Source organism: Marmota flaviventris, chromosome 2, assembly GCF_047511675.1.
Source record: "Marmota flaviventris isolate mMarFla1 chromosome 2, mMarFla1.hap1, whole genome shotgun sequence".
In the NCBI taxonomy this organism is placed as follows: Eukaryota; Metazoa; Chordata; class Mammalia; order Rodentia; family Sciuridae; genus Marmota; species Marmota flaviventris.
In genome coordinates this window covers 69,665,658-69,685,953 of record NC_092499.1, presented here as the reverse complement: position 1 = coordinate 69,685,953, position 20,296 = coordinate 69,665,658, and the positions used below count along the sequence as shown (strand labels likewise).

Sequence of the window (20,296 nt, the reverse complement as noted above, 5' to 3'; positions counted from 1 at the left end):
ATCGTGTGGTAGTTTTGAGCAGATGCAGCTATCAAATACACAACATACCCCATGGTCTACCACTTAGATCCCTGGGTAACTCAAGAACTGATTCCTAGATAACGGAGTTTAAGAAAATGCCTATTCTGTCACTTAAAATTCTGAGCTGTAGCAATAGTGTGGTCACAATTAAGAGCCAGATCTGAATGCAGCTGGATGCCTCCTTCTGGTATTTAACAACTCTGTTGCATTCGTCCATTATGGAAATTCTCTAAAAATGAACTTAATTCTCTCAACCTTAACTTTTTCTTCTATTGATGGTGCCATATTTCCAGTGCCATTGTGAAAGTTCAATGAGACAGTTCATATAACTGCTTGAAACAATACCTGGCCCTTAGCTATGAGCCCTCAACGCAGCCTCAGTTGATGGTAAAGATGATGCAAATCATTTGCCATCAAGTCCAGGCACACCCCAGGCCAAATGATGCAGGATTTGCAGGTAGTATCGTGCCCAGTTGTAGTTTATAGCCTCAGATTTCTTAGCATGCTTCTCTCAGAGGGAATAGTCCAGAGAAAAAGCAGCTAGGCAGGGAGACCATGGGAGAGAAAGTCTGGTATTTGGGGCTAGATATATAAAGAGGAGAAGGTAGTCCCACGAGATGAACTGTCCCAGCTGCCTTCCCTATACCTCATGCAACACAGGGGGAGATGTGGGCACAAGTCACTGAGAGGCAGCCTGGCCCAACTTCCCAGGATGACTAATGTTTATTCATCAGTGCACTCGACTTTCAATCATTTGCTTTAGTAGAAATGTGGTAAAGGAGCCCACAGTAACAGAGTTGCTATTGGTTGGTTGGTTGAGTTTTTAGGATTCTATTTTTCTCCATCCTTGCCATCTTGCATTGCATCCTATTTAGGTACCTAAAATCTTTGCTTAAGTTTTAATACTATTAGCACTAGTAACTGTGGTGGCCATGCATACTGAACCCCTGGGTACTCTGAATAGCCCAGTGATAGATCAATGCATTTCCACCAAACAGATGACCACACTTTGCCTTCTAAGGTTACTGCCTGTCACATATGTGTATATGTGTGCACATGTGTGTACTCCATTTTATAAACACTTTAGAGTCAATAGAAAGATAATGAGGTTAATATTAAAAATATGGAGAGGACATATTAAGTTTTTTAACATAAGCACCACAAGAGTATGAACTGTATAATCAAATTGTTTTTACACTAACCATGTATATATTATATATATCAAATGTTTGGAAGGATAACGTTAGGCATTTATCATCTCCCACTAAAACAACAGATGTGGAACCAGGAATCTTTCAATCAGAAACATATTCTGATCTGGAAAGTCCATGGGAAAAAAAATCTGGTATTTTATTTATTTGGCCACACTGTGGTATTCAGGAAATCTTAGAAATAAATTTGAAATTCTTAGCTCTGAACATATTTCTTCAAAAACGATGGTGTCTGAATTGGCAACAACTCTTTGTATTTTAATTATCTTATTCTAAATTAAATTTGAAAACATTTCGTTTTAATTACATAAGGAGGGAATTTCTTTGTTTTTTTCAACCACCTATTAATTTAAATCCATATCACATATAACAATTTCCAATGTGACAGGAGAACTGCACTGATTCTTATTGGATTATACCACTTAAATGGGCAAACTTTTGAATACATAGAAGCAGGGTAGAAGGGTTGTTATCAGGGTGGGGGAATGGGAAATGCTGGTCAAAGGTACAAAGTCAAGGTTAGAGGATGAATAAGCCTAGAGAGAGAAATAAACACAGCATGAGGACTACAGTTAATAAGATCTGTGTTGTATTCTGGAAATTTGCTAAGAAAGTAGATTTCACATGCTGTCATCAATTAAAAAGATAACTATGTGAGGAGATGGATATGCTCAATTACTTGACTGCAGAATGTGCACGTATAACAAAACTTCATGTCGTACACCTTAAATATATACCATTAAAAAGTGAAAAATCAGCCAGGCACAGTGGCGCACACCTGTAATCCCAGTGGCTTGGTAGGCTGAGGCATGAAGATTGCAAGTTCAAAGACAGCCTCAGCAAAAGCAAGTTGCTAAGCTAAGCAACTCAGTGAAACTCTGTCTCTAGATAAAATACAAAATAGGGCTGGGGATGTGGCTCAGTGGTCAAATGCCCCCTGAGTTCAATCTCCGATACCAAAAAAAAATGGTGAGAAATAAGTGGATGAACTTTGTGATAGGTAAATCATATCTCAGTAAAGCTGCTAAAACATTTTTTAAATTCATCTTAAATAAGGGTGATACAAATCTCTATCTGCAACAAAAAGGGGTTCTCCTGTCCAGTGGCTCCTGTATTCTTCCTATAACATAGAGAACACTAGACCAGAGCCGGGGAGGAGGGGGATCACAGTGCCTATAGTAGAATCTTCACGGTATCACTCCCAGGAGCCACTTTACAGCTGTGACCTTTACAGATGGACACACTCTCATCTGCTCTTCCCGCAGGAGGACTATAATCAGCTGAGGCCGCTCTCCTACCCCAACACCGATGTGTTTTTGATCTGCTTCTCGGTTGTAAATCCTGCCTCTTACCACAATGTCCAGGAGGAATGGGTGCCGGAGCTGAAGGACTGCATGCCTCATGTGCCTTACGTCCTCATAGGGACCCAGGTTAAGATGCGGGTGATGGCAGAGTGGGTGGGCTGCAAGAAGAAAAGACCCTTTAGGTACATCACCAACATTGTGTTCTACCAAACACTGAAAGAGAGGGTCTCGGGACATGTCCCTCCTATGAATGGAAGTTCTTAAAGTGTGCATGAGTAAAGACTTGGAGTTGAAAAGAGAACAGCTATTTAATATGAAGCACTGTTTTAATATGTTCTTTAAAAAATAATCTGTTTTTTAATAACAAAGTATTTTTTTTAAATAGACATTTCTCCAGCCCTGAATCAGAGTAATAAAACAAGGGCAGTAACTGCACATATCTAATACTTTTGCAGCTAAAATCCACAATTGTTTTAAAATTCAAAATAGGTGTGGGTGTCAAAATGACCCTGGCAATCCAAATGAGCACATATGACAGAATTCCTTGAAAAGAAAGAATTCCTGGAAATGGAAGACAGAAATTCATGACTTTATTGTCTTTAAATCCCTTGATCTTCAGATCTTAGAAATGAAGCTAAAACACACATGCCAGACCTTTCTGGACTCTAAAGACCTTTAAAGTATTTTGAAAGCTAATGAAGTTGCATAGTTTGAATTTCTGAGTCAGTTGCACAAATGGATCAAAGATGGTCCTGATTTTTTTTTTAATATTTATTTTTTAGTTATAGGTGGACACAATATCTTAATTTTATTTTTATGTGGTGCTGAGGATCGAGCCCAGTGCCTCATGCATGCTAGGCGAGCACTCCACCTCTGAGCCACAACCTCAACCCCTGTCCTGACTTTTTGTACTTTTAAAAGGATTTTGTTTTTTGCTTTCTCAAAATCTAAATTACTATTCCAAAGTCATAGGAATGTAATGACTCTGGGGACTTTATGGTTTTCCGTTTCATATGCTGTTTCTTTCTATTTCTCACTTTACATTCTGCTTGACAAAGAAAAATGGCTTATTTTAAGAGGAAAAAGTTATATCAGTGTACATGGCAGTGAAATCATAAGTTTGTCAAGTATGTGTTTTCTTACACACATTTGTGTCTCATCATGGAAATTAAAAAAAAATTAACACCAAAAAAAAAAAAAAAAGAAAAACATCGCCTAAGGAAGACATGGACCGATACAGAGTGTATGTGTTTATTTGAACAGAGACAAAGTAAAAGATTCATTTATCCATAGATCCTGGCACACAATTGATGCTTCCGCTCTGAAAGACAATCATTTGTTTTTGTTGTTGTTGTTTTTAGTGTTTTTTTTTAGATGTTGATGGACCTTTATTTTATTTATTTATTTGTTTGTTTTTATGTGGTGCTGAGAATCAAACCCAGTGCCTCACATGTGCCAGGCAAGCACTCTACCATTGAGCCACAACCCCAGCCACAGCAAAATTTAAAGGAACCAAAATACTTTATTAAACTATCAAACCTAACAAATGCTCCCTTCAAGGCAGTTCTGCTTTTGAAAAGATGCTTCATTAAGCCGAACCCTTTGGAAACTCCTCCTGGGGACCTGCCTTCTTGAGCATGCAGTCCATTTGTTAGAAGAGTCAGAGAGGCAGCAAATCTTCATCCATTTGAGGGTGAATATTTGATATGGAAAAGCAAAAAACAGTGTCAGGAAATAGGCTATTAAATAATGAGTAATAGAAATTGGGATCTGATAAATCATCCCTGAAAGGTAACAAAAGTGTCTGGTTCTTGTGTGTCCTATTAGTGGAAACTGCAAATAAATACACAATTTCAAAAGCACTAGACACTAGTATCACTGGAATAAGCCACTGCACTCAGAGCAACTGCTCTGAAAGAGCAAGTGTAAGGATATCCAGGTGTGGCCGAGTGCAGATCACTTTACCTTTTCGACCTAACCTGGGCACACACACATGCTTTCTTAAAGAAAATTCAGCAACTTCAAAGATGTTCAGGAGAAAGAAACTATGTTGGCAGAGTTTAAAATATTTGGCAGGCCCTGAAAAAATGAATGACTTTGTCTCATGTGTGTTTTGCCAGATTGATCTCCGTGATGACCCCAAAACCTTGGCCCGCCTACTATATATGAAGGAGAAGCCGCTCACTTACGAGCATGGAGTGAAGCTTGCAAAAGCGGTACTGTTAATTTTTAATTCAGCTTTAAGTGGTTACTAGAAAAGAGCAGGGTGTGTGCTTTTGGATGGGCAGGTTCCATAAGGGTGTGCTTTAAACTGCAGCATGTTTAGAATCCTCTCTCTGCTTTGTATCCTCCCCTCTGTTCTAGAAAGACTGGAGGGGCCATTTGGTTAGTGTTCCTGTCAGCCAGTATTGTCTGTTTTTCATTAAGACAGAAACTCTGTGAATTTAAACAGCCAAAGCACTTACCATTTTGATTTAGCAACCTCTAAAAAAAGGTTACCCTACAAAATAGTTGTCATATTTAGAATGAATTAAAGGGAGTCATTAGATGTCTGTTTGTAAATCTCAGTGCTTATTATCAACATAACTCATCTAAATGACCCTTGCACGGTATTTTGTGATTTTTCTTGGAAGAGACTTAGATTCAGGTTATATTTATACACTATTTCTCATTATATAATGAGTAGCCACTTAGAAAGGCTGGGTTGTGTTACAACAGCGTCTGGAAAAAAATAACATACACCAAAAAGTAACTAGTTGAGGAATCTAAGCAGTTGCTCAACAAAAAGGCAACTTACCCAGAGCTGAACTATTTTCATAGACCTTTTTTCAGTCTTGAAATGTGGAGTGATTTTGTTGGGAGAAATGCTTCAGCAAGTATTTGCCAGACACCAAATCTCTACCTCTCCATTATCACCAAGATGTGTGCAAAGCAGCCAGTAAAATAGACACAAGAAAACGGAAGTACTTTGTGCAAGAGAAAGCTTATAAATCACATTTCCATCATTTGAATCCCTTCCTCAATGATTTAGTCTCAAACTCATCAACCCAAGTAGGAGGCTTTAAATTTTTCTGTTTTACTTTGTAAGTAACTAACCCTTCTAGATACATGCCCCCCAGCAGTTCATCACCCTCTCTAAGCTAGTGGAGAATGAGTTCTTCATCAATAAAAATGTACACATTTCTCATATTAAACCTTGTTTATAGGCACCACAAAGGAATGTGATATACTTAACTAGAAGCAAATTAAATAAAATTGTGTTTTTATGGCGCAATGCATGAGAACGTCTCACGAACATGTGAAGTCCCCACTCCTGCACAGTCATATCAATGTCACCAGGACCAGCCACTCAGAGCTCTTAGGATGCTGAACATTTCACAAATTCCACCTCACTGCATACTCTCTTTAGTGGACAGTGTTCCTCTCATAGTACAGGTGAGGAAATAGTGTCTTGGAGAGACAAGTGTGTTTGATTCACACCATTCAACCTACCAAAGTCAGAAATCCTAGTGGCACACGCATGTGATCCCAGTGGCTCAGGAGGCTGAGTAGGAGGATCGTGAGTTCAGAGCCAACCTCAGCAACTTACCAAGGCCTTAAGCAACTCAGTGAGACCCTGTCTCTAAATAAAATACAAAAAAAAAAGGCTGAGGATGTGACTCAGTGATTAAATGCTCCTGGGTTCAATCCCTGGTTCCAAAAAAGAAAAAGATTCTAATCCAGCTCTGGGGACATTGTCACCTGAGCACCTGACCCTGTGTAAACTGTCCATTCTTCAACCATTTACTTTTCTTCTGGGAAAATAAGTATGGATAGATTCTGCTACCTTTTCCCTAAACATTCTGCTTCAAATGTTCTCATTAACACGTGTGAATACATAGCCCCATAAAAACCTGGGTGGGTTCGGAGCAGGAGGTCCCCAGCGGCTCAGCACCAGCTCCCTGCAGGAGTTTGGTCTCCTTGCTCCCTGCCTCTGAGCCTGTCTTCCACCTTCGACCTGACAGCTGCCTAGCCCCACTTCTCACTTGCCCAGTTGTTTCTTCCCTCTGAAAAGAAGTCGCTCCAAAACCTCCCATCTCATCTCAGACTTATTTCAGAAACAATGGCTGAGTGCACCACTCCATCGCCTTCTGCGAGCTTCTCCTAGCAACTGCTCTCAGGTACAGAGAGAATCGTGTTTCGCTTACAAAACCCAATTTAGAAGAAAACCAAGCGAGATCTTAACTTGTTTCATCACAATCCGTGTAATTATAGAGATGCTTTAAGTTTTTCTACTCTTTGACTTTTCTGTCAAGTAGTTTATGGGAACAGCCAGTGTTTATGGAGTGTTTATCATGCACTGGGCCGCGTGCCAAGCACATCACAGGCTTCGTCTTAATTAATCCTCACAGCCACCGCCCCCCCCAGGTGTGTGTGTTGTTATCTCTACTTGCCTGGAGGAAACTGAGGCTCAGAGAGGGGAAGCGCCCAGCTAGGAGGCTGCAGTGCTGGGACATGGGGCAGTGCTTTAACCGCGGTCTCTTCCGCCTCCTTCCTAGAGCCTGACATGAAACCCTGAGTTTGGGGCGTCTGTCTTCATGTGCAGAAGACTCTGATTTCACTGTGCAGTACACTCCTCAAAACTTAAAATGCTTTGCAAATTCAGAGTTCTCATACCTGATTCTTTTTGTTTGGTGTTTTTCATCCATCATCTCTTTTTTGTCCCAAAGGCCATTTTATTTTTAAAGGATGTTTTCATAATATCCATATTTGCCATCCTTCACACTCCAAAGCCAACCACGTTCACATAAATATTTTGCATCAATTTCTAATAAACATTCCTTGTTACCCTTTAACTTGTTCTATCCTTCCTTGTCTTTCAATTATTGTGTCTCTTAAGTTTCAGCCTACACATGCGCAAAGGTCCATTTTACTACCAGATTTTTTTCAATAATAATTGATTAAACACCTACTATGTGCCTCGTGTTATGTTACACATTAGCTCTAAGATTATGGTACTCTGTGCGTTCTCTGTCTCAGTTCCATTCCATACAACCTAAGCAGGATTTTCTAAGTTCAGACTCCCTGAGGTATTCTTGACATGTTCCTATTTTTCTTTATTCTCTTTGGCCTCTCTTTGCCCTCTCCTGCCATGGTCTTCCCCTGGTATCTTTTGTTCTTATTGTCACTCTAACGTCATACCTGTTACCTGTTGGGTTTCTGATACACACAGGTAGAATTTAAAGCAGAAAAAAAAATGCTATAACAATGTTCAGTCAATGTTAATCAACTGGAGTCTTTATACCCTCCTCCTGAATGCAGGATTTGTAGCTCCTGCCTTCCTGTTTGCCCTGCGGTCTTCAAAGGCCACCACCTCACCACTGGTATCTGAATGCCTGAGGCCCACAGGCTGGAAGAGGAGGAGACACGTGAATGCAAATTCTAAAGCAACAGAGAGCAGGGAATGACTGACATTCAGAGAAGGAAGATTCAGAGATTTCTTGAAGCAGTTGATATCTCTGTCAGGCTTCATGAAGGATAAGGATGAGTTCATGCAGTAGACAAAATTAGGGGACAGGAGACAAAAATTCCAGACCAGTACCTTCAAGGGCATCCTTTAAAGCACAAAGAGCAAAGTGGCAACTGATGGGCCAAATTTCACCCACAAATATCTTGATCAGCCCCATGGGTACTTTTAATGCAATCCAGGGTCCAACATTTAATCACTTTGGAAACTTTGCATAAATATATGTTGTTTTGGCGTCTTAAAAAAAAAAAAAAAAAACTTTCAGAATGCCTGGCAACTCTGGGACAGTATTTCCTCATCAACTGAAACTTTTAAATAGTCAGACAAGGTATGTACCCTTCAATCTACCACAATCCCCAAAGCTGAATGGTTAAGATTCTGGCTCAGAAAAATGGACAAAAGCTAATTTCTGCCCTTTCTTAGTTGTATGGACATAAACAGGTACTTTAACCTCTCTGGACATCAGTTCTCCGGGCTATACCTCCGTCTCCACCCTTTTCTTGAAAACATGTCAGTTTGGTAAAGCATGCTCCAGATTGCTAACATGTGGATCTAAACAAGACCCTGTATCATGAGGGTGGTGATAGACTTGCCTTGTAAAGTTCTCGTGGTGGTGAAATGCAGTCATGTTCCCCAAGCTCTGGGTCAGCAGGCTATGGCTGTTAAATCGGTGCAGCCCTTCAGACAGCTGGGAAGGCCTCTCTGCTTTTATCTCTTCCAGTTACTTTCAATCCAACACTACTACATACCCCACCAACACCACGACGATCCAGAAGAATGAATGGTTTTTACTTGATTAGTCATCAAGGTCATCAGTGGGCTTGTTGTTGTTGTTTAATTCCTTCTAGTCAGACTCTTGGATCTTCTGTACCTCTGTGGCATGTTTCCCAGGTTTTGAAACAATAAGCTTTAACCACTGTAAAAGTATCAGAAAAGGGTTCTCTCTGTTGATATCCTCAATCTCCACCTTTTTCTTGAAAACATGTCAGTTTGGTAAAGCATGCTCCAGACTGTTAACATGTGTATCTAAACAAGACCCTGAGCGCTTACAGATGGATTCTACATATTTCACTGAGTAGGTCATTTTGTACCAAGAAACAGATGAAGTCACTGCTGTAAGAAAAGCCATATTTCTATGAGCCAGCTTTCCATTTCACACCTTTGAGAACATACATTATTTTTCCTCCCCGCAATCCCTCTAACAGGGGCTCTGCCTTTTCCCTGAACCAGGATGAATTCTTCTCTCTGACCCTCAGAGTCCTTGAAACGTGGTAACAGTACTTACCTCATAACTGGGTTCTGTTTCTCACACATACTTCCCAAATCACACCCCAAATCTCTTGGCTACTTTTCCTGGAACTATCGGTACAGCCTGATGTTATGTTAACCTTGTTACACAATAATGTCTTTATCTACTATTTCATTATCTTCAGTAAAGTTGGAATTGGGAGAGACAAGTTTGGGCTCCTCCTGCATCATCAAAGGCAAACTCTAACAAGCTTATCCACAGCACCATGGGGACAGAGGACAAAGTTCCCTGCCTATCTTGCAGGACCCCCAGTGTAAACCTGGCTCAACCAGGCTTTCCTGAAATTTCCAGAATCAGACTAAGGCTTGTGATCATTAGTGGAGAGGTTTCCCAGATAGAACATTACCACAGCACTTTCTAGGTATTTTTTCAGCATGACTGACACAAGCTGTCCCATTACAAGCAATAACTCAGCTGGCACATTGGTTGAACTTCCATCTTAACCAATTAGCATATCAAGTACGGACACAATCCATCCCGCCCCCAAAAAAGTTGACATTATTAGGAAATTTTTCTTCACTCTTTATTCCCCTTTTGTACCCTACTATTTTTATTTATTTTCTTTAAAAGTTATTTCCTAATCTAAAGGCCGATTGAAAGCCATAAAATAGGCTTTCCATCGATGATTTCAATACCATGCTTTTGGTATTTTCATTTGGTTCACACAGTGACTAACATCTATTAGAGACATTAGGAAATAGTTTCTGGACCCAATCAAAACAAAATTATTTCATTCTCAGTCTCTATAGCTGTGGCCTTTCAAATAAGAGAGCAACCTGGTTCACTAAGTGTCAACTTGACCAGCTTCTTGCAGAGCTGAGCCATAAAGGTTACAGTTACGGTCATGGAACAAGGAAAAGAACACATATCAAGAGACCCAGAGTTTAGGTCTAATTTTTCACTTTCTAATTTAATCCCTTCCTGGGGCTGTTCCCACTCTTGTTGAAGCTAAACCTCCGTTTTTCTTTAGTTCACACACTGCAGGTAACAGTCAAATACATCCTATATCAGAAGGCACACAAAAGGTTTTAAAAATTGGTAAATATTAATTAAAAATGTAGGTGCTAGGGTTATGGATCTATGGTAGAGTGCTGGCCTTGCATGTATGAGGCCCTGGGATTGAAACCCTAGCACCAAAATAAGATAATAAAATTCCCAATTTCCAACTCCTCTTGAAAAATACAAAAATGGGCAACCATCACCCAACATTCTCACATGGAAGCAGAATAAGACTGACTGCCCTAGAGGTGACGTGTACTTTACAGTCAGTCCACCATAGTCCCCACTTCTCCCTATTGCCTCACACCAGCCCTGATTTCCTTACTTATGTAAATTATTGGTCCTAATAGACCTATGATTTTGCTGCCCCATTTAACCATTTATCAGCTATAGTTTCCAAGAGCTTGCCATCTAGTCAACCTCTTCTTGAATCTGCTTTAATTTTTTTCGAAGGTGGTCTCCTAATGTGAAGCAAAAACTAACACATGTATTTCTCCAGATGTCCTTAATAATAAGAGGCCAACATCATGTTGTTGGCTCATACTGAGCTCATGAGCCATTTCTATCTCAGGTCTCCTACATTGAGGCTGACTGCCAAACCTGGTCTTCATGGCCTGTGATTTTCTTAATGAGAATCTATAGCTTTGGCCTGAATGTCTGTTTCTCATAGGAATTTTGTGATTATTAAATACACCATGGAATGACATCATTACAAAGTTTTCAAGTAAAGCCCCAAACAAGTACCAAACACTTACCATTTACATATACAGACCGTGCACTAATGAGGAAGATGTCTCCCTCAGCAAATGTATCTTATGATTTTTTTAAAAATATTTTTATATATTTTTAATTTCTTAAAATTTAAATTTTTAAAAAATTTTTTAAATTCTTAAAATGTTTTTAAAGTATGTTGAAACCAAATGATAATGCCAATCAGATATTACCTTCTTGAGAGATAGCTTATCCAAAGTATTTTAATCAAGGATGACCTAGAAATCCTATGCACTCTTGTCAGCCAATGTTGATTCTGCTTTACTTCATCCAGGAGATGCATTTCACTTGAACTTGACTTCCACACTGCAAGCAAAAGAGAGGGTGCTAAAAACAATATCTTGTGGTCCTGTTGTTCACAACATACATTCAAATCATATCACAGTTTCAAATCCTCTCCTATTATATTTTCCTGTTAGGAAAAAATGTTGGTAGATCATTTTCAGAATTATTGTTTACCAAAAACGATCCACAACCATTTATTGTTAATATAAGACTATAAAAATAGAAAAATAGAAAAAGATTAGGATTGCAGATGCAAATTGAAATGCAGAGGGGAAAAAAAAAAAAAAAACATAATCCAGAACAATCCCCAGGCTGCTTGTAGGGCAGGCAGAGGTAAGGCCTGGCTGGGCCGAGGGTTGACCCACAGAGCTTTGCCCTTCTTTTCCTGCTCAGGCCTGTCTCTCTTTCTGTATTTAAGATCGGAGCACAGTGCTACTTGGAATGCTCAGCCCTGACTCAGAAGGGTCTCAAAGCGGTTTTTGATGAAGCCATCCTCACCATTTTCCACCCCAAGAAAAAGAAGAACCGCTGCTCAGAATGTCACGGCTGCTGTTCCATCATCTGAAGCTGCTGGAGACTCGCCTCCACCCCACCCAAGGGTGCAACAGCAGCCAATCTCTGCCACCCAGCTCCAGCCAAAAAGGAGGGCAGGACCAGAAATGAATTCCCTCTCACCAAGGCCGCCCCACCTGTGAGCTCCCCAGCACAGCCTCCCAGTCAACCAACTGCCACGTCCCCCGTCCCCCGTCCCCGCCCCGGCCAGAAGCACCCACGCCGCACCCCGGACGATAAAGCGGAGGCGGATTTCAGACAGTGTCGCTGCCGAACACCTGGGGAACAGTCAAGGGCCACCTCGCCCTTCACCTGCCCCTCCCACAAGCACAAAGCTGATGGGAGAGGAAGAGCTCAGTTCCTGTATTGGTGGCCTTACATCTTTTACAAAACTCGGGAATATAAAAAACCAACGTTTTCTTCTGAATCTGCTGTTTTACCCATGCGTGTTACGTTCCTTTTGCATTATTTCAAGAAATTTCCTATTTTTTTCAATTCACTCAGGCCTTACAAATCCATACCAAAGCAGCCTAAAGACAAGATGGTTGATGTTCGCTTCTATTTTCAGCATGTTTCTACCAAAGTCCTTGGAACCAACATGTACCTCTGAATGCTGATTATAAGAGAACTTTAAAACTTTTCAAAATTTACAGAGTAATACCTTTTGAGGGAAAAAAAAAAACACCATCTGAATTATTTTGCAGATCCACATTTTGGCCAAAAATTCACTGTGAAAGGGCTTAAGTTGATAAGTGACCTGTTTTTTTCCACCTACTATTGCCAGCCAGGGCAAACTAAAAATGAACTGAGTTAAGAAAGAAGTAATTCTGCTTTCCTTCCAAATGGCATGAAGGAAGGGTATGGCAGAACCCATCTTTTCAAATATTAAGCAAAATGGACTTCCCTGCTTCCTGCTCCCCTCCACCATTACATGTTCTTTTCCTCCTTGATTTTACACTTTCTCCTGTGCCCAATTCCTTTGTTCTTCCCAGTCATAACCTGACCTAAAAGAAAGAGCTGGACATTGGACATGAAAAAGCAAGTGTTTCAAAAATCTCCCGGTTCAAGCAAAGTGCCTCGATTTTTCCACTTGCTTAGACAGACCGAAGGTGCTTCTAGCTTGCACTATGGACGCTCCTGTTCCATTTAAATGACATTTTCCAGTTACAGCAGGCAGTAAATTACTGCCTCTCTCTCTCCATATTCATTATTCTAAAAGTTTGTCTAGGAACCAGGTTTGTGAATACCAAGCTCTGAATCATTTTTCCAAATGATGCATTCCAAGGACTTTGGCTTAGGAGAAGAAAAAGCTCGCAGTAGGGGGATCTTGTGACCTTCCTATATGACAATTCCAAACATCCAGAAATTCTTGCGTCACAGGGAGCTACTTCCTCCCTTTTAATTAGAGAATAAGATGGCTTCTAATTAGTCTTATTTGCTTTCACATGCCCTGGAATAATCCAGGTAGTCACTTGATCATTTTATATTATTGCATAAGCAAAGCCTGTTTTTGCAGTATGAAATATATCAAATTTTTTTTCATATTCAAGCTGTTGAAAAAATCCAGTGTTTCTGTCCCTTCTGCTCCTAGAAGAACCACATAGAAAAGAATTGTATTATGAGTCTTTTCTCTTAAGATCTTTCATGATACCCCTTCAGTCTTTTGTTTTTATTGGTTAATTGGTTGGTTAGTTTAGAATTTCTGAAATGTGTTTTCCTTTCTTCCACATTGCAAGTGTTATTTTTCTTTTCTCCCATCTAATTGCTAGCATTTTCTTAAACACACACACACACACACACACACACACACACACACACCACCTAAAAGGAAACAGGAGCTTTGTAAGTCAAAGCTTGACATTTAGAGAACATGAGGACTTTCTGCCTTTGTAAATGGAAATCAACCATGTATGAACTATAGCTGCAGAGGTTATGAGTTCATCCTTTACAAACAATAATGAGCATTTAGCCCTGTAATAAAGGAAGTGTTGTTAGTCAGTTTTGTTACATTATTGCATCACTACATCTTGCTAAAAGGCCACTCCTTACTTCTCATTGATGTGGATGAAAAATTGAAAGCAGTACATTAGCTCCACCAGAGAGAATTTTCCAGATGTGTGCACAGGCACATAGCTCCCCAGGTCATCACCTCCTTAGTGGGCCACTGGGATGAAAGCATTCACAGTGGGAAGATCACTGTCACACAGAGCCGGAGCCTGGACAGAGAGAGACTATTGGTGTCGGAATGGAATACAGACTCCTCCAAGAGGCCTTAGGAGTCAATTACCAAGTAGAACAAAGCAACCCAAGTGAGTTAGCATCCCACCAGATCAGTCATTCATTCCCTCTTTTATGGCAAGATCTAATTCATTTCACTAGAAAGTGGTTTCTGCTGTAAGATGAAATGGAATGCTCTGAAACCACAAATATAAAAAGACATAGAAATCGGAAGAAGGATCTTTAATGGTCCACGCTGTCTCCCAAAGTCAACAAATGGCCGCTGATCTCCATGTGAGGACAGAGTCTTAACTTTTCAGAGCTAGAAATGGCCTCAGAAACTGTAGTCCAGTCCTTCCTGCACAGATGAGAAACTCTACTGCAATGGCCTAAGAGAGGTGTGTTGTGGCAGAGCCAGCACAGATCTTGGCTCTTCTGCTTCCCATCCAGTGCCCTTGAGCCTCAATTGATTCATTAACACACACATTAAGTTGGAGTTTTGTAGGCACATCATTGGAGTTATATCATTTATCCTACAGATCTCATATAAATATTTTTTTTACCATATAAATATTCATATTATTAATAATAATTACAAAATGTATAAAGACATCTAGAAGGTAGCATCCAATGTGATAGATTTTTCGCCATATGGAATGCATTTGACAGTACTTTATTCAAGCAAGCTAAGAAAATAATAGTAGAAGATGAAATCTTTAAGGTTACTCTCCAGATACATTTTGAACACACAACTTCTTATAGTTAAGCCACTATAAATAAGATAAGCCATCAAACTACTAAAAAACTGTAGACAAGAATTCAATCTATTTTCTAATATGCCTGAAATCCAAGGTAATCAGCAATGTAATCCCAATCTAATGGTTCAATCAATAGTTTGACAGATTTTTTTTTTTTTTTTGCGGGATGGGGTGGGGGACTGGGATTGAACTCAGGGGCACTTAACCACTCAGCCTCACTAAGTTGCTTAGGGCCTTGCTAAGTTGCTGAGGCTGGCTTTGAACTTGTGATCCTCCTGCCTCAGCCTCCCAAGCTGCTGAGTTTACAGGCAAGTGCCACTGCTTCGGGTTTGACAGATTTTTTTTTTTTTCACTCAGATGTTTGATTGGTTGGTTGATGGAATTAATGGACTCCTTAGGCTATTTCAAAAATACAGAAGGACTAAGACACAAGTCAAAACCATGGTCCACATAAGAAATCTGGTCTGATTTCTGCCAAGAAAAGTTAGACAATTACTAAAGGTGAGAACTTCAGCAACATTAAACTAGGAAGCACCAAGCTGGGAGGTCAAAAGTAAGTCATACACATGTGGCAAGAAGGCTTTGGTACTGAAACTTTGATGGCAATATGTCTGTTTATGATATGCAAAGTATCTTTTGGAAGATGTGCAATCCATCAGAGAAGTGGGTGCAACCACACACAATGTTCATTAGACCCCCAATAGGAAAATAGTATTAGAATGGTAGCAAAAGAACACTCACAATTTTAAGAGAAAATAAAGAAAGCTAAATCCAAAATTCGAATCCAACAAAAAAAAAATTGGTCAATGTTTAAAGTTGAGCATCTTCAAGAATAAATACATTTACTGTCATGTAACTAAAAAGAACAAATAAAATTTTTTTAAAAGAAGAAAAAATATATTTGACTTGAGGCAAGCATCCCCAGATGCCCTATGACATTCATAAATGCAAACTCATTCATGACACCAAAGAGATTCCAAATTGAGGGTTTGTTTTAAAAGCATACTTGACATCATGCTGGAGATTTTTATCTAACCAGTTATATGTTCATTTTTAAAACCCACCCTTGTTTAGCTGCCAGGATTTGAAATCTGCATTCACTCTCAACAGAGAGAACCAGAGGGCACCAGCTGTTTGGAGAGTCACTGAGTATGCTGTCCAAGTATCAGTAAGAAAACTGCACAAGATAGTGTCGTTTCCAGGACCCTTAGAAACAGAAAGGAAAAGAGAAGATCAGGGAAAACTGAATTTCTTAGGAAAGAAGTTAGGAATTTTAGAAAAAGGTAACAGGATGGAGAGGAAGCCCCAACCAAACACAAGGCAGAACACACACCTGAGAATCCTCCTGGAGAGTGGTTGACTTCTGCCTGGTCTCTAGAGGCAGAGGGAGGAATGGACTGTGATTGTGAAGAGCACTCCATGATCATCAGGGCTCCTCGGGTCACGATCCTAGGGGATTCCACTCATGATTCACTACAGATGAGTAAAATTCTGGACCATGTTCTTTGGGTCTTTAATAGCAGGATGGGAGCTCAGCCTCTCACCATCTCTGTTTATATAGAACATGCAGTCAAGGAAAATCAAGAAATATGATTGAACAAATGAAAGTTTTCCTGAGCTTGAACATGACTTAAAAATCTGAAAAGGGTGAACTTTGGAATATCTGGAAAAACAAATTCCTTGTGTGCATGGTATTTATGCATCTTCAATGGGGTATTTCCAAAAGAAAGATTGTATTTAATAGGTACAAGTGCAATCGCATATGATAAAGCAATAATTTATGGTGCTTCAATGGCCAACAAAGACCAGAGCACCAAGCTCTATCTTCAGCATCACTTCAGCCATCAGGGGCTCCGCTGTGCTCTTTGGGTGTCCCTTGGGGTCAGGGAAACAAAGAGTCAAAGAGAGTTTGGCTCGTCTGTGAAATGGTGGGGTGCAAATCACCAACAGTTTTTGCCTTTGAAATTCCACTACAGGAAATTAGAGTAAAAACTGCATGATTAATTTTGGTCACAATATATTTCTTCTCCCTTATGGGGGATATGATGTCAAGAATCAGGGTTGCTTTGGTGCATGTGTGTTTTAAACGCATCCAACCCTGGAAGTTTTATTTGGTTCTATGAGTTCTGCTGTGGCTCAGAAGCTTTGTGAAGGCACAGCTGGAGTAATTCTGTTGTGTTTTTAGCTATGTCCTCCAAGTCTCTCAGTAACATAGTTTGCTGAATAGGATTGATCAGGATTATAGGGGATGTAATGTCTAGGGCATCAGGAGGAGAAGGTTCCCATAGTCACGCTTAGCTTCCCTAGGACCCGTACAAGGCAGTCTTCAGTTTGTGAGTTCTTTGAGGGGTGGGGGGTGGAGAGACGGCTTCTGAGTAGAGCTGTGTGTTTGGGACAGCTTTTTAAATACACATCTAAAATTACCTCTACCTAGTGTTGTTTAATTTTTTTTTTTAAGCAGACTCTTTTGTCCTCAAGGAGTCAACAGGCAAGAAAGTTAATGAATTCTACATTCTCATCACCTGGTTACACTGTCTTTCTCTCTGAGTCAACAGAAATTACTGTTTAAGTACATCTCGGCAGAGTTTTTTCTCAACTGTAGCAGTTCGTGTTCTACTCAATGTAATCTCTACAGTCAAGGGAAGGACAGCTAGTCGGCTCGCTGGCTGGTGTTCCTACAATCTGCGTCTTATGTAACGGCTATTCTATGTACCTTGGTCATTATTAATGGAATGTTATTTCATGTACTCTTTAACCTTGCAGTTTATTTTGTGTCATGTTCTGATTTTCAAATCATTAAATAGTCTTTTTCCTACTCTCATTTGTGAGTCATTTGAAGGTGTCTCCGGCGATCACTTGAGTAAACTGCTTTCCACAGGCTTCTTATAGAATGGGAAGTTGTCTGGCCTCTTGCTTCTCAGAGTGTAGTCCAGGGCCCAGGAGCATCAGCATCACCCTGGAGGCACTTAGGACCATACAATCTCAGGCCTAGTCTAGACCTACTGAATCAGACTCTGCATTTTAATAAGACCCCCCCCTCCCCCAGTAATTTGTATGCACATTAAAATTGGGGGAGAACTGGTCTATGAGATGGTCAAGTTCATTATTAGTCTCTACATCCAAACACAGAGCTGCCTGATGAAGACCCCGTCAACTTAGCCTCTCAGGCTAAGGTAATGTCTGGGGCACCACGAGGAGAAGTTTCCTATAGTCAGCAACCTTGCTTATCACGCTTAGCTTCCCTGGGACCCTAAACAAGGCAGTCTTCAGTTTGTTAGTTCTTTGGAGGGAAAAGAGACAATTTCTGAGTAGAGCTATGTGGGTATCCCCTAAATTAATATTGAGTCATTTTCATTTCTTGGATGAATGAAAGGGCTGTCAGAAGTCCTTTCTTTTTCTTGTCATGTGCTACCCAGCTGCAGTAAAGGAATATGCATATTTTGGAATTGAGCAGAAAAGCAGCATCTGGTTTGAAAGGTCTGCTAAATCTAAAGTATTTCTGTTCTGAAAGCCTTTGGGGTGTTTACAAGGGAAAGAGGAAAAAAATGTCCTTTAAAATTACTTTTCCTGAAGAAATAAGATTCATAACACATGAGATTATAAACTTACAAAATAAACATAAAACAAATTTCTAAGGCATAAAACATTTAGCAAAGTTTCTGTCTTCATTTGCTTAGGACACGGAGCTCTAAATTTCAGATGGGGACAAAGGACCTATCCTCTGGAGAGAGCAGAGATCCATTCTGTAGACTCCCCTCTCCATCGCCTTAAGCACAGACCAGAATCTAGTCCCTTACTCAACATGTCTTCACTAAGCATCACTGTGGACCATGCTGTACAGAGCTCTTAAAAAATCACACACACACACACACACACACACACACACACGCCCAGTGAAGCCTATGGTTTTTTTCAATCTCCTTATTGCCAAAGAAATTCTGAATGCAAATCACACCTACCTTCAGACAAATCAGCAAGAGTACAAGAGGGACCACTTCCTACGCAAATGGCCTACCTAATTAATTCTCTGGCTAGGATGTCAGTGATTCGATCTCAGAATGAGGACCTGACAGCACTGAGATGGCACCATCACTAAGGGACAGCCTCCTCTGTGAAAGGCTGTCCGCCTCCCCCTTCTGCAGCAGGCTTCCCTTCAGACTGTGACAGAGACCCCACTTTAGTGCTTGCAATCAGGTGTCTTCCTTCAAGCCCTAAGCAATAGGAATCCCACCTATGTCCTGGGAGGATCCCTCTCCTGAGGAGCTTTTGAACGGGACACCTTTTACCTCTAGGAGCAGCTTGGCTACTCGAAGCAGCCAACATTCTCAGAAAGCTTTGATCAAATCCAAAAATTTGAGGATCTTAACCAAAGATTATTTCCATTACTGCAAATGGATCCCTGATTTCCTGCCTGTAAACTGATGCAAACTGCCAAAAAGCACTTCTTACACCAAGGACTGCACGTCCTTCCACAGCCTGGCAGGCCACGTGGCACCCCCTTCCACCCTTCCTTCCCCAGGCCACAGGGGAGAGTTCATTTTAGCCTTTTCTTGAGAAACTAGGAAAGGGAGAAAACTCTCATCAGCCTTGATTTCTCTTCAAGAATCCTTTTACTTGTAATTTTTAAGAGTTTGATTCCTAGTCCCTTCGCTGTGACAGTGAAGTCCCAGTCTGAGCTATCTGAAAGCCTCTCTTCTTTTGAATAGAAAGGTCTACTGAATAAAACACATTGGAATAATCAAGCTTGAAAAAGAGAAGTACCCCCCTCCCCAACCATCAGGGCCCTCTGGTTTCTTCTCCCTCATCTGCAGTTTTAAAGCGTGGAGACTGGTGTGAGTGAATTTATGGTCCCTTCCCCCTTTCAGCTTTGTCCTGAAGTTGGCTGAGCTGTTGTCAATGCTGAATTGCACAGCTTATTTCAATTGGACTTTGTTTCTAAAAAGCTGGACCCGAAAACGGAACAAAATCTTCCTCTTAGAAACATTTCCAATGTATTTTACAATGCTGGGTGCTTTAATTCCACTCAGTAAAATCTGTGCCCCAACATATTTTAATTGTAATGTGCAGAATCCAAGAAGAAATGGAAGATGGGGGGTCAGAACAGCCTGGAAGCTCAGATCACCTGACTTTGATGGCTCTCCTCTCCACACAGGGACATCTTTGGGACCTTTCCATATATAACACAGTAAAGCCAGAAAGCATGACACCTGTTCACACATTTCATTCAGAAAGAAATTGAAAGCTAACAGGGTTAAATTCCCATTTCAAGTGCAAAATCCTGGTGTTCACTTCCTCAAGATAACAGTGATTCCTCAGTATCTTTTATTGTATACATATAGGGTTTGTTTTCAGTTAATAAATGT

At 40.4% G+C, this 20,296-nt stretch overlaps 1 protein-coding gene across 1 annotated transcript in view; it reads left to right on the top strand.

Annotated features, from left to right (window-relative positions):
* The window catches only part of Rhoj (ras homolog family member J), an 85,006-nt gene extending 67,252 nt beyond the window's left edge, over positions 1 to 17,754 (top strand). Inside the window, exons 3-5 of the mRNA XM_027929730.2 lie at positions 2,498 to 2,662; positions 4,657 to 4,752; positions 11,825 to 17,754. Coding sequence (XP_027785531.2) covers positions 2,498 to 2,662; positions 4,657 to 4,752; positions 11,825 to 11,971 — 408 coding nt within the window. The 3' untranslated portion in view covers positions 11,972 to 17,754. The remainder of the gene's footprint in view (positions 1 to 2,497; positions 2,663 to 4,656; positions 4,753 to 11,824) is intronic.
* Positions 17,755 to 20,296: the final 2,542 nt, after the last annotated feature.